General features: G+C 45.5%; 1 protein-coding gene across 2 annotated transcripts in view; it reads left to right on the top strand.

Annotated features, from left to right (window-relative positions):
• The window catches only part of necab1 (N-terminal EF-hand calcium binding protein 1), a 45,216-nt gene that overhangs the window by 26,507 nt on the left and 3,651 nt on the right, over nucleotides 1-15,058 (top strand). Inside the window, exons 7-11 of one of the 2 annotated variants that reach the window (XM_082521682.1) lie at nucleotides 387-508; nucleotides 1,756-1,832; nucleotides 9,411-9,458; nucleotides 12,523-12,540; nucleotides 13,404-13,516. In XM_082521682.1, coding sequence (XP_082377808.1) covers nucleotides 387-508; nucleotides 1,756-1,832; nucleotides 9,411-9,458; nucleotides 12,523-12,540; nucleotides 13,404-13,516 — 378 coding nt within the window. The remainder of the gene's footprint in view (nucleotides 1-386; nucleotides 509-1,755; nucleotides 1,833-9,410; nucleotides 9,459-12,522; nucleotides 12,541-13,403; nucleotides 13,517-15,058) is intronic. The other variant, XM_082521683.1, reaches the window with a different exon arrangement.

Genomic DNA, 15,058 nt, shown 5'->3' with positions numbered 1-15,058 from the left:
AAGTATGGGAACCAACAACTTGACAGCAGTAAGATAAATCTTAGGTGAAGACACCCTGTAGGTGCACATACCTTGTCATTGCCATTAGTATCACTGTCAGACCAGCATTACATAGAAATTTAAAGCAAGTCAAGACAACTGTGGCTCCAGACACCTGATTCTCATCACAGATTGTAAGAAATAGAAGAAAAAAACAAATAATTTAACTGTAATTTTGTGATCACCACATACAACATGTGCTGAAAGAGCATGTGTACTTTACAGAGGGCTGTGATGCAGTGTGTCCTTCAGTGATTTGACATTTTTTAAGAAAAACATAAAGAAAGTAAAAATGTATGCTGAAATATGTGAGGCTTAGGATATTTACTGGCCTGTTTTGATTCAAGACAGGGTCCTGTGAAGCCAGAGGTGTTGTCCATCCAGTGGTCGGGTCGTCGCTCTAATCGGAGGCTTCAGAGAAACAACAGCCTCTCCCCCAACAACCCTCTCTTTAGCCTCGTCAGTTCAGGTGGGGTTTTTTTTTTAATGTTTTTTATGTTTAAATAACTCTCCATCACCATGTTGTGTTGCGTTATGTTTGACTGTGATTCATTCCTTGGGTTATCCTGCGTTGTTTCTGCCAGAAGCAAAAAAAAGCTGCTGGACCAGAGTCACACCGAGGGAGAGCAGAGCACAGGAGGGGAAGGAAGGTCATGTAGGTGTGAGAGAAACAGTGCAGTGAGACACACAGAGGGAGCTTGAGGTGGAGGAAGGCTGTGACCACATGTGTTTCTATGTTTAGTTTCAAAGCCACTTATCTGGTGCACAGGTGGAGGTTTGAGGTTGCACATATTTGGAGGTCAGTGGCAAGTCTCAATGCAGTACCTGCAGAGCGCACTGTAATTGGCTGTCCTGTTGTTGGCTCTGCAGCTAAAACATACTAACATTAGCACCCCTGCTAATATCAGTTTAGCAGGGGTGCAGGGTCAAATTAGGGGTCAGCTATTGACTTTGATTACATCTACAAAGCTTTTTTTATGTTTACGTAGTCACTGTCAATTATAGTGAGAAAAAATGGCTTCTTAATGGCTGCTTATTTCTATAATCTGAGTTACTTCTTTTGTTCTATAATCTATTACTAACCAACTCCAGATACTACTACACAGTATGTGCTGTTTACCACAAGCTCTGACATTGTACAGGACTGTAGTTACTATACAATCAATCAACCTGCTTTAGTTTTCAGCTTGTTTAGCTGTTCCTGGAGTTGTTTTGCCATCACCTGCAATTTCTTCATTTTTTTAGTTTGCATCTAGATTTTACTTAACTGTCATAAAACCTGATTCAAATTAAATAAATATGAAATCTAGGTATGATTTTTATAATATTTCTGCTTAGAATCCTGATAAATATTCATTTATCTACGACAGTTACATGTTTCCAGTGGTTTTTATTTTCATTGTTATACGTTTTTAACCGTCGACCTGGATTATAGCGCCAGATGTGGTTGCTAGGAGATCTGCAAAAAAACGACAGAGCATCTAGGAACTTCGATTACAGTGGTCAAAGCTTTTCTCATTGATTGGCCTGGTTTCTTGTCGCATGACATGAAAGGGATCCTTAAAATGCCTCCTGGCACACCGCCACCCCTTACAACAGTGACTGTTGAGGCAGTCAATGGAAAGTGTTTAAAATACAGTCGATGTATGCAGCACCTTTCATCCCCACCTTTCTGACTGAAATCCACCCTTCTCTCTGCTTCTCTCTCCCCTCCAGGTGTTTATGATGAAGACAGCCAGTGGATAATCCAGGTCAACAGACTGCAGAAACTTATCGACCGCCTAGAACAAAAGGTTACTTGACCTTTCGCTCAGCCTTTCCAGTCTCCTCTCCTTCCTACCTTCTTCTTGTGGGTCTCTTTCTGACATTTCCTGTTTCGCATCTTTCTCCTGTCTCTGTTTCAACCATCTGAGCTTTGCATCATTTTCTGAAACTAACCTGAGATTATGGAAAGTGGATTTAAAACTGTGTCAACATATTCACTCGTCCAACAACACCCACCCACATGCAGACACATGCACATATGTACGTATAGAGGCAGCACCAGCTGCACACAAACCATCATGGCTGCTCTCTGCATGAAATGTGGTGTAAAAAGTAGATAAAATAAATTGACATGCAAACCCAGAAAAGCTGTGATCTGTTTACATTACAAGTGTAAGACTGTGAACAACTGCAAGCATGAATATGAATAATATAAATATCTGAAATTTAAACCCCAGTTGACTCTAAATGCTCATTTTTTTCAAAGCATTATTATGATTACAGTTTTTTACAGACGCTAGGACACATTTCTCAATACTTAGGTCACGTTTGCAAAACTCCTAACACAGTGAGCACAACAGAAGTCTATGTGGGCTAAACTGAGGATCAGTTATCATTGTTTTGGCACAAAATGCATTCAATGACTACATCTCTCAAATTTCATGAATTATCTTCTCACTCAGACACAACACCTGCCAAAAATCTTTGTACGTACAGGACATTTTGCATGTGCTTACATACTGTTTTCAAAACTGTTAAACTTATGGCCAAAACAATAACACAATGCAAAACTTGAAAAGACAGCAAAATTCAACAACAATATTTTATTGAAACATATTTTAAATCTAAAAATGCAGTTTAACCAGCCACAGCTTATTCTCATTGTAGATGAACATCTACACAGGTGTTACTCCTTCAATTTTTCAACTCCTTCAATTCTGGCATGCCAGAAGATTCTTTCCTAGGTGTATTGCCCTAGATGATGTCATGGTCCGCGGCCCGGCGTCCGGGGTGCTGCTGGGATGTCCACGCCCACGAGCGTGGCTGCTAACCCCACACCTGCATCCCATCCCAGGCGATCATCAGGTGGACTATTTAATCCTGCCCTACCTGCTGCTCCACGCCAGTCCGTAGTTGCCTCTCAGCGATCACAACTCGGCGTGTTTTTGTTTACGAGCCACCTGCCTGTCCACCTGTCCGCCTGAGATTTGGTTCACCATCAGCTTCGCCGTCTCGACCCCTTTTGGAGCTCCACCCCCCTCTGGTTCACTCGGCCCGGCTATCACCCCTCTCACAGCCCCGCTCTCGGCGTTCCCTGCGCGGTCCCTCGGTTTCTTCTGGTTCCATACGTTGTTTTTCAGGCTACCCTCACGGGACACCTTTAGTTGCAATAAATATTACTTTCTTTATTCGCTCCTACCCTAGTGTGTGTGTTCTGCTACTGGGTCCTGCCTGCGCTCGGAACTTCGGTTCATGACAGTACGGACTGGCCAGTATGGACCCAGCAGATCCACTCCGCTCCGCTATTAATAAACAGGGCGCTATTCTCGGTCGCCACGATCAGCAGCTCCAGTCTCTCCAAGACCGTTGTCAAGAGCTCAGTGACACTCAGAATAAATTACAAACTAGGCCGTCCGACCCCGTGCACCGCGGCGTGTCACCTCCGCCGCTGGAACCCTTCCACGGGGAGCTGGACCTGTGTGGGGGGTTCCTTTTCCAGTGCTCCTTGTTTTTCAGTCGCACGCCTCACGCGTTCCCCACGGATGCTGCTAAGATCTCCCACTTCGTGGGATTGTTACGGGGGCGTGCTCTAGCATGGGCTGAAGCCTACTTAAATTCTCACCCCATTCGTGATTGCGATTACGATGAATTCCTGGAGGAGTTCCAGGCTACGTTTTCCCCTCCGGTATCGGAGGACGATGCCGCGCAGAAGTTGCTGGGGCTCCGTCAGGGGCGGCGCAGTATTGCGGAGTACCTAGTTGAATTCCGTACTCGAGCGGTCGCCGTGGGTTGGCCCGATTCGGCTCTTCGTGGGTTTTTTTTACGGTCATTAAATGACCAGATCAAGGACCAACTAGCTTTTCACGAGGAGACCAGATCCTTTGATGAATTGGCCTCCCTCTCCCGTAGGATCAGGCGCTTGCGGGAGAGGGATGCCGAGCGGCGGTCTAAGCCTATGGGCTCCGTATTGCGCCCCGGGATTCGCGTTTCTCCGCCCCTGCCCCCAGCTGCGTGTGCGCGCTCTCCGTCGCCGCCCCCGCCCGAACCCATGCAGATCGGACGCTCTCGGCTTTCTCTGGAGGAGAGGGAACGCCGATTTCGGGCTGGAGAATGTCTGTACTGTGGGAGGCCCGGTCACCGCATCGCTGTTTGCCCGGTCCGCCCAAACGACCCGGCCCACCGGGGATACGGGTGGGCAGCACTCTAAGCACTACTAGACCCCGATTGTTACTGTCCGTTACTATCGTGACTTCTAATCAGACTTTTACATGCCCCGCGTTAGTGGACTCCGGGGCGGAACAGAACCTTATGGATGAGAAGCTGGCTAAGAGGCTAGCTGTGTCTCTTACTCCACTCGAACCGCCCATCCCTGCGTCTACATTAAACAACCAAGTGTTTGCATACATAACTCACCAAACCGCGCCTGTACGGTTAATCACATCAGGTAACCACCAAGAGCAGCTGTCCTTTTTCACTTTTCCTGCTCCTGACACCCCGCTTATCCTAGGCTACCCCTGGTTACAGAGACATAACCCACACATAGATTGGGCCGGAAAAAGTATCGCGAGCTGGAGTGTGTTTTGTCTGGCGAACTGCCTGAGGTCAGCCGTTCCCTCCGCCTCAACGGAACGGAGGCCCGCCCCGCCACCCGCGCCGGACCTCTCTTCCGTGCCCCCCGACTATCACGATCTCCAGCAGGTGTTCAGTAAAGATGAGGCGCTCTCACTCCCGCCTCACCGTCCATATGACTGTGCTATCGATCTGCTCCCGGGTGCATCGCTGCCCTCTAGCAGATTATACAACCTGTCTCGCCTCGAAAGAGAAACCATGGAGAATTACATCCAGGAGTCACTAACTGCAGGACGTATTAGGCTGTCATCCTCTCCCGTGGTTGCGGGTTTTTTCTTCGTGGGAAAGAAAGACGGGACGCTCCGCCCGTGCATCGATTACAGGGGGCTGAATGACGTCACCGTCAAAAACAAATATCCCCTCCCACTCATTAGTTCTATTTTTAACTCACTCCAGGGAGCTACGGTCTTCACCAAACTAGATCTGCGGAACGCCTACCACCTGGTACGGATACGTGAAGGCGACGAGTGGAAGACCGCCTTCAATACCCCACTAGGGCATTTTGAATATCTGGTGATGCCGTTCGGGTTAACGAACGCCCCGGCGGTTTTTCAAGCCCTAGTCAACGACGTGTTACGGGATTTCCTGAACGTGTTTGTTTTTGTTTACCTGGATGATATTTTGATTTTCTCCAAGACGCTCGAGGACCATCGCATCCATGTGAGGAGCGTGCTACAACGGCTGCTCGAAAATAGACTGTACGTAAAAGCGGAAAAGTGTGAGTTCCACGCCTCATCCATTTCCTTCTTGGGCTACATCCTCGCTGGTGGGCAGGTGAAGACCGACCCGGTGAAGATCAAAGCAATATTGGAATGGCCGGTTCCGGAGACACGAAAGAAGCTTCAGAGCTTCTTGGGGTTTGCGAATTTTTATCGCCGTTTCATTCGAAACTACAGCCAGGTGGCCGCGCCTCTCACCCAACTCACCTCACCCAAGGTGTCTTTCACATGGTCCCCTGAGGCCCACGCAGCCTTCGCTAAATTGAAGCGATTATTCACGTCCACACCCATTCTGACCCATCCTGACTCTTCTAAACAGTTTGTTGTTGAGGTCGACGCGTCTGATGCGGGAGTCGGGGCGGTTCTTTCCCAGCGGTCTGGGCCCCTGAACAAACTCCGGCCGTGCGCCTTTTTCTCACGCCGACTCACCCCCGCGGAGAGGAATTACGACATCGGCGACAGGGAACTCCTAGCGGTAAAACTCGCATTGGAGGAATGGCGTCACTGGCTGGAGGGGACCGAACAGCCCTTCGTTATATGGACGGATCATAAAAATCTACTGTACCTTAGAACCGCCAAGAGGTTAAATCCCCGTCAAGCTCGCTGGTCCCTATTCTTCGCCCGCTTCAACTTCACACTCTCCTATCGTCCCGGGTCACGAAACATCAAACCCAATGCGCTCTCCCGTCTGTATTCCCCCGACAGCGAGGCGCCCCCCCCCCCCGCCACCATCCTGCCTGCCTCCTGCGTGGTGGGTGCTCTCACCTGGGAGATTGAGGAGACCATTCGCCAAGCGCTCCCGGGGGACCCTGACCCAGGGACTGGACCGCCAGGACGGCGCTTCGTTCCCGCCGCCGCCCGGGGAGCAGTCATCCACTGGATCCACACAGCACGATTCGCAGAACGGCGCACCTCCTCAGCAGACACTTCTGGTGGAAATCGCTACTACGGGACGTGAGGGACTACGTGTCTGCCTGTGCCGTCTGCGCTCGTAAAAAATCATCCACGAAACATCCCATGGGCCAGCTCCACCCACTCACTACTCCCCACCGGCCCTGGTCTCACATCTCGCTCGACTTTGTTACCGGTCTCCCCACCTCTTCTGGAAAATGTGTCATCCTCACCGTTGTGGATCGGTTTTCTAAGGCCGCCCACTTCGTCCCGCTAGCCAAGCTGCCCTCGGCTGCTGAGACTGCCCAAGCGTTAGTCACGGAAGTCTTCAGGCTCCACGGAATTCCCCTGGACATTGTCTCCGATCGCGGTCCCCAGTTCACCTCACAAGTGTGGAGGACCTTCTGCTCCGTTCTCGGCGCCAAGGTCAGTTTGAGTTCCGGTTTCCACCCGCAATCCAATGGGCAAACTGAACGCCTTAATCAGGAGCTGGAGACTATGCTGAGGTGCGTAGCCAGTCAAAACCCCTCCTCCTGGGTTACTTACCTGCCCTGGGTGGAGTACGCCCACAATACTCACACCTCGTCCTCCACCGGCTTGTCTCCTTTCGAAGCGTCCCTCGGGTATCAGCCTCCGCTCTTCCCGGAAGAGGACCTGTCCCTCTCCGTCCCGTCGGCCCCTCATCACCTCCGGCGCTGCCAACGTGTGTGGCGCTGCGCTTGCCGCGCCCTCCTGCGCGCAAAGGAACGACAGGCGCACTACGCCGATCGTAGCCGCGCCCCAGCCCCTGACTACCAGCCGGGACAGAAGGTTTGGTTGGCTGCTGGGAACATCCCACTCCGGGGCACGTCCCGCAAACTGGCTCCCCGTTTCATCGGGCCGTACGAAGTGGACCGAGTCATCAACCCGGTGGCGGTCAGGCTCCGGCTTCCGGCCTCTCGGCGTGTGCATCCCACGTTCCATGTATCTCAACTTAAGCCGGTCCGCCTCAGCCCCCTGTGCCCTCCTTCCGAGCCCCCTCCTCCCGCCCGGCTCGTCGGCGGCCATCCGGCCTATGCGGTCCGGCGGATCCTGGATGCGCGCGGGCGCGGCTGGCAATATCTTGTGGATTGGGAGGGGTACGGCCCCGAGGACCGCCTCTGGGTCCCGCGCTCCTTCATTCTGGACCCTCGTCTCATCTCTGCTTTCCGTGCTTCTCTCCGCAGGCGGGGTCCCGGCCGGTCGCCTGGGGGCGACCCTTGAGGGGGGGGTACTGTCATGGTCCGCGGCCCGGCGTCCGGGGTGCTGCTGGGATGTCCACGCCCACGAGCGTGGCTGCTAACCCCACACCTGCATCCCATCCCAGGCGATCATCAGGTGGACTATTTAATCCTGCCCTACCTGCTGCTCCACGCCAGTCCGTAGTCACCTCTCAGCGATCACAACTCGGCGTGTTTTTGTTTACGAGCCACCTGCCTGTCCACCTGTCCGCCTGAGATTTGGTTCACCATCAGCTTCGCCGTCTCGACCCCTTTTGGAGCTCCACCCCCCTCTGGTTCACTCGGCCCGGCTATCACCCCTCTCACAGCCCCGCTCTCGGCGTTCCCTGCGCGGTCCCTCGGTTTCTTCTGGTTCCATACGTTGTTTTTCAGGCTACCCTCACGGGACACCTTTAGTTGCAATAAATATTACTTTCTTTATTCGCTCCTACCCTAGTGTGTGTGTTCTGCTACTGGGTCCTGCCTGCGCTCGGAACTTCGGTTCATGACAGATGACATAAGATGTGATGTGGATGAGAACCTGTGGCCAAATGGAGAAGACCGAGTAGATTAGCATTACTATTGTATGTGTATCAGTGGATGGTGTGTATACAAATTCTTGTATTTTGGGATTACTTAGTGCAAAAAAATAAAAAAATACATAAACAAATATTAACGAATTCTGCATGATGTCTGATTCATTCCAGTAACATATATTGAAATTATAAACAGAGATGTGTCCTTGTTTTACACAAGAAAACACTGTGTAATGCTACATGTTGTTAGTGTTTTTTAGGTCATTGTTTTGTGGGTGACAAAGTGTGTTTGTCGGCTGTCAACCTTTGCTAGTGTTCTGGAAGAATGAGGTTATTTGAGACCTGAATGAAGTGTTTTGGTAGTTGTAGTGCATTTTGAATGTGAAATTAACTGCTTTGCCAAGCTGACGGTCAGTTAGGAGGATTGTGTGAAGAGTTTTGCAAAAGTGACCTAAGTATTGAGAAATGTGTCCTAGCGTCTGTAAAAAACTGTAATGCTTTTAGGAATCTAATAGAATATCCTTATTTCATTATTTAATGTCTCTCTTTGTATTTTTAATCATCCTTTTATACATTTTGAATTATTTTATGAAGATTTCAATTTTTTATTTTCATTTTTGGTTTATATATTTTAATTTTTAAAAATGTATCGATACAGTAATGTTGTTTTAATTGAATGCATTTATTAATTTATTTATTATGTAGTTATACTCATACATGGTAACCACAAGGACTCAGAAGATAAATCTTAGAGCTCATGAGATCATTACCAAAAAAAGAGCTCTACTAAAACAAAACAAAAACAAAAAAAACAACTGGTTTGTCTGGATATTTCTTTCTTTGTTCTGTTCTGCAACTTGTTTGTGTTGCCAACAGCTGGAAAAATCAGTCACTGCAGGTTTTATGGTGACTTGATTTTCTCTTTTTCAGCTGCTGGAGTATCTTTGAGTGGCTTAGTATAATTCAGAGTTTATATATAATATAATTCATTATTCATATTTCTCATCTTCTGTCTGCACCAACCCATTTTATCTTCTCCTTCTCAAGACAGCTTTCTTGTGATTGGGTTGGCTTCTATGCTCACACTAGACATGTAATTATATGGCCTTAGATGGTCATAGAAAGATATTTGCCTTCATAGACTCGTACAGAAACAAGGAGCAGAGAAGGCTTCCTGGAACTGAGCATTTAGAGCTGTTTGCAGTTTATGGCTCATGGTAGTAACAGCTCATATATGTGACAATAAATCTGTAAAAGCATACCAATGGGCCGTGTAATACTTGTAAATAAAGACTGTGAATGACGGGTTATACACTGAGATAAATGAAAATGAGTCACTGGTAAAGGACTCATCACTTCCTTTTGTTCCACAGGAGATCCGTCTGGAGCCCGTTGAAGAAGAGGTCTTGGAGAGCAAATCGGTTTGTTTTTCCTTACTTATCTACTGTTCACCTGTTTTTCCACAGTGACCACTTCACTGCTCTCACATGGAGGCCAGTCAGTGTTGTCATAGCAACAGCAGAGTTTAAAGTTGCTCTGTCTGTCTTTATCCTCCATCTGTTTGTTTAGGGCTCAATATTCAGTTAGAGTAGGGAGCAGACATTAAGGTGCGAGGACGTGTGAGCTAGGGAGTCGACAGTGCCTCTGTGTTCTTGTACTGTTTCTGCAAAAACCCATAGCTTAGAATACTGGCCATGTGAATAATACAGGACCAGCAGTAGGAAAAAATATGAACAATACATCATCACTTATTTTTATGCTGGAGCCAAACTCTGATGTTTTGCCTGCATCAAAAAGCGCAGTCTAGATGTGGAAAAGTGTATCCTCTTTCTCTTAACCAGGTCTAAAAATCTCTAAAAACAGAAGTTTTGGCATTTTGCTGTATGCAGGTGTGATGACACAATGTCAAGGAGCAAAGACATCAGCAATGATCGTAGAGAAGCAACTGTTGCTTCCCATCAATCTGGAAAAAGACATTTCCAAACTATTTATTTTACAGTAAGAAAGAAGAGAAAATCATTCAAAGACAGCTCTTCCTGGGAGTGGAAGTCCCAACAAATTCAGCCCAAGGTCCAAACCACTGAATCCTCAGAGAAACTACCAAAACCCAAGTGCTACGGCTCAGACCTGCAAGCCTCAGTTAGCATGTTATATGTAAAAGTTCATGACAGTACGATTAGAAAAAGACTGAACAAGGATTCGGATATTTTCCTGGAGAAAGGTTCTTCTCTCTAAAAAGAACATGGCAGTACAGATTAGATTTGCAGAGTTTCTCCTGAACAAACCACAAACCTCCTGTAACAATGGCCTTTGGACTGGCGAGACCAAACTTTGGATAAAACCAAACACACCATATTAGCACAACACCTCATCCTGTCAAGCATGGTGGTAGAGAGGTGATAACTTTGATGACAGCCACAGGACCTGGGCACCTTGCAGTCACTGAATCAACCATGAACTCCTCTGTATACCAAAGTATCCTAGAGACAAATATGAGCAGCAGCAAATTGACAACAGAAAGACTGAAAAAGGAAAGAATCAAGGTGTTGCAATGATCCAGTCAAAGTCCAGACCTCAACCTGGTTAAAATCCTGTGGTGGAACTTGAGGAGAGCCATGCATAAACAAATGGGTAGAAACCTCAATAAACTGAACCAGCATCGTTAAGAAGTGAGGCTTGGATTAGCTTTTGCTAAATAAATAATGTCATGCTGCAATATGTCTTAATGTCACGTGCTGTTGTTCACCTGACGTTATATTACATAATTTTAGAACCATTTTGTATTATGTCTTGATTCGTTAAAGCTTTGAGCTGGTTGAAGGTGTACTTTCTTCTTCACGTGACTGCATTAGGGTCATTACTCCTCGTGCTTGCAGATAAACGAGGGTGAGTAAAACTTAAAAATCTTGGACTAAAGTAGAAAAAAGTCCCAGAAGGAAAATGGCAGTCAGGCACAACAATGTCATTTAGGTTGATTAAAAGTGATATACACACACTTCCTCCTTCACAGATATTTTGATGTATCATAGATGATTGTCTTCATCGCATCACATACCCACTGTACTGTGATTACTTTTTGATTCCCACCATTGCAGGAGGACATGCATTTCTTTTTACCCAAAGTGTAAAACTTCTACTGACAAACAAAATGTTTTCCAGGTTTGTATTTGTGTCGCTGAATGTGCCGGTTTGTGTGTGTGTGTGTGTGTGTGTGTGTGTGTGTGTGTGTGTGTGTGTGTGTGTGTGTGTGTGTGTGTGTCCACATGCCAAAGGAAACAGTAACTGCTCTTGCAGTCTGAGCTGCCTGGCACTCATTTCATGGCTGAAATGATGACTCACTGACTATCACATCAACACCAGCACTAACAGGATTTCTCTTTAGTTTCTTCCATCATGAAAATCTCAGCAGCATAGCCAACATCTAATATTTTATATTTTTCATGCATTAGTTTCAAAGTTTTAATGCAAAAGCAATTTCAATCATTATTTTGGGAAATAGCTATTTTATATTTTAACACCTTACTGCCACTTAACCCTTGTAAATATAAAACAGATACATTTATCTTGTCTAACGGCTGAGAGAAGCACATGAAACATGTTTAACATGAGAACCCCTCATTGCATGTAGGGTTTTTTAGACATCTCTGGAGGTCCGTGATGTGACACATTCACGTATGTCAAATATGAAATTGTGAAAAAAAAAAACCCAACAATCTCACGTTAGTTAAGATGAAGGTTTCTGACAGATAAGGGCCAAATCAAGTCCTGCAGCTAAATTATTTGCTATCCTGAGCTATCTGCAAAGGACAGTGTTAATGAGTGAGAACTCAAAACTGTAAGTGACATGAAACCACTAAAATCTTTGTGTCATATTGATAATTTCAGTGGATAGCTCAACTAAAGTTTCTGTACCTTAGATGCTTCTTACACTTCTAATAGTTCTTGCAAGCTGTTTTTATACAGCACTGTGTAAACGTCTTTAGCTACCCCTCTCTGACTGCTTTTAGTTCTGTTCTCTGTCAGGATGATCCCACACTGCTTCAATAATAACGAGGTCCAGGCTCAATCCATCGCTAATAGTGTTATAGTATGTTTTTGTGTATCAACTTTTCTCCCTGTTTCTGTTCTTTTAGAATGGCCCCTTCTGATAATGGTCAGGCACAAGGAATGAACTGATTAAAGTTATTGAAAAGGCTCTCACACAAAAAAACGCTTTTAAAGACCTTCTGAAAGTCTGGATCATTGTTTGTTAAGACCACTTTTGTAAATTTACAAAAAGTCTGGCTCATTTGAAGATAAATATAAAAAATAAGAGGTTGTTTGAGATTTTTGTACAGTACTATATGTGCCCAAACAAGAAGAAAGTGGGATTTAAATAGTTTGTTTCAGAGAGAAGACGCCTAAGGAGCATCAGTGAGGCTATTTTATAACACAATATGTGTGCGTTATGTTTATGGAATGATTTGTGTTTGTATCCTACTGCAGAGGCAGCTCCAAATGAAGGTATGCATATGAATGTTTCATGCTACTGTCATTCTCATTACTAATTTGATGCAGACATCTCTTTGTGTGTGAATTAATCAATATGTAATTTTGTTTAATTTGCTGTGTGTCACTGGGAATAAATGGGTTGCTGAGTAATCCAATAATGACCCACAACACAAGACTGATGTGTGTTTGTGTGCGTTAACATGCCTGAGTGGATGCGTCCCTGAGTGTGCGCATGCGTGCGAGGGTGACTTTCTCCCAAATTAGCCACTGAGAGAGCGAAAGTGTGCGCATTTCATCAGACACACCCATACACATATATACACACACCCGCAGTCGTGTTTCAGTCATTTCAAAAGACATTATATTGACTTACCTTCATTTCCTAGAGTCTCACCCTCATTAACACACACTGCCTGCTTTATAGCCAACAGGGAGACCATTCACTTCCTGTTCTAATCATCTGCTCTGCTGCTGTTAACAATTCCTCATCAGCCACAGGAAATGATTAGCAGGTTTTCTACAGTCATGGGTACACCAGCTTTCCCCCCCCCCCCCCCCCCCCCCCCCCCTGCTGTTCACACCTTTGAACAAGATGTCTGTACATGCTTCCTCTAAATGTGTATTCGGGGTCATATTCTGGTCTCTGAGCAAATGTGTTGGAACATTTATTCAGAAGCTGATGCCAAGACCTTATGAGACATGATCATTTTTCACTTTACACTTCTGCGTGAGTCACAATGCACTGAGCAAATTCAAAATCCTGCCAGATTTCCAAACACCTCAGCTCAAACGGCCTCTCAACATACGAGAAGCAGCCTCTGTCTGTCTGACGTCTGTGCGCCTTTAAATGTTGTGTTTGCGTCTTGTCTCTGCAGCACATCCTAATAGTTCAGAGGCAGCTCTCGGTGCTGGAAGAAGAGCTGGAGGAGTTTCGCTTGGCTCTCAGACAGTACATGGAGTGCGCCTGTGCCCAGACTGGATGTTTGCAGTCAGTTTATATTCTCTTTGTTCATTTGTGTCAGGGATTTACTGCTTTTATTTTTATCCTTTCTATTTTTCACATTTTTGTAAAGGCTTGATTAAGACGGGCAGACAGACAGGTCTTGTGAAGCTGCCCTAACCTGAGACTAAAAATATTTCAGCTGCTTTTCTGGCATTAGAAACTATTTTTAACATATTGCTTGCATTTCTAATGAATTATGCAGCTTAAGGAACAGAAATCATAACGCATGTGTTTTAATAAGATTCCACTGAAATGCTGCATAAGCAAAACTAAACATCTTCTAGCAGTGAAGGAAACAAAGTCACACTCTGATATAAAGACAAGAGCCTCACCTTTGACCTTTTGATAATTATGTCAACTCGTGGACCAATTAGAAGAATGAAGGTGATCTTCAATTCCAATATACATTAAATGCCCACTTTATTAGGGACACATGTTCAACCGGTCCTTAATGCACTTCTGGACTGGTTTTCATGTAGCGCTTCTCTACTCAAGCAAATAAGGCGTTTTCTACAACATGTCCCATTCACCCATTCACACACACATTCCAACCCACTATCATGGCAAAGCATGTAATAGACAGCGTGTCCATTTCCCCCTTTGCTTCAAAGTGTGAAATGCACATGCATGAAGAAGTTGCAATAAGCTGCAGTACCAGCAGAGGGAGATAAATTATTTCAACCCAACATGAAAATAATCACAGGAAAGTGTTCAAACAGACACTGATATGTAAATACGTATTAGCCACCTAGCGTAAAATCTTTCTAGCATAAAAAGACCCTGGAATATACTGCCTCATACCTGCCTCAGTCACTTAATGACTTATTGGCCTTAAATGTATTATGTCCCTCTGATGGAACTGCAGAGGGAGATACTATTATTTATATTATTTCATTTTACACCACTGTTAATCCTTTTGTGGAGGACAGGAATGACACCTGTCCTCCACAAAAGCCTGAGCAGGCTTACTGCAACAAGCAAGAATAACTTGCGGCAACTTCTTCTAAACAGTAAAAATTAATGCTTACTTGCACAAATTAAAAACAGAAAGGTCAGATGTTTGTTTAAAGGAAGATTAGTTAGAGTTATGAAGAAGGCCGAAACATATTCTTTATATGTCGAACTGTATGATTTGAACCTTTAATTTAAAAAAGTAATTTATTAAATCACTAGAGAAATATGAACATTGCTAAACTATTAATAAGCTACTAGTTCACCACTCCCCAATACTACACAGCATCCTTTGTGGCCTATATCATATGTGTATTACAGTGTAGTAGTGAAATTTAAGCTTGACTAGTGACTTAAATCTATATCAAATTAAATACATATGGCTGGTTTGAGCCATTGTCCTCCTAATAGGAGTAAAGAATCAGTCTTCTGTTATAGCTCAGGACATTTTGTGAGTTCTACTGTTGTGTGCGATCACAACAAAGCAGATAAAATAACATTTGCATTTCTGCCTGCCAAAACCTCCCAAAAATCTGAAGCTCTGTCACCCGAGTCGCTCCGTGAGTAAATTCAGCA

This window comes from Aulonocara stuartgranti (assembly GCF_965226115.1).
Source record: "Aulonocara stuartgranti genome assembly, chromosome: 22".
Classification (NCBI taxonomy): Eukaryota; Metazoa; Chordata; class Actinopteri; order Cichliformes; family Cichlidae; genus Aulonocara; species Aulonocara stuartgranti.
The sequence above is the reverse complement of the archived record's forward strand: the minus strand, read 5'-3'. Positions and strand labels throughout refer to the sequence as shown.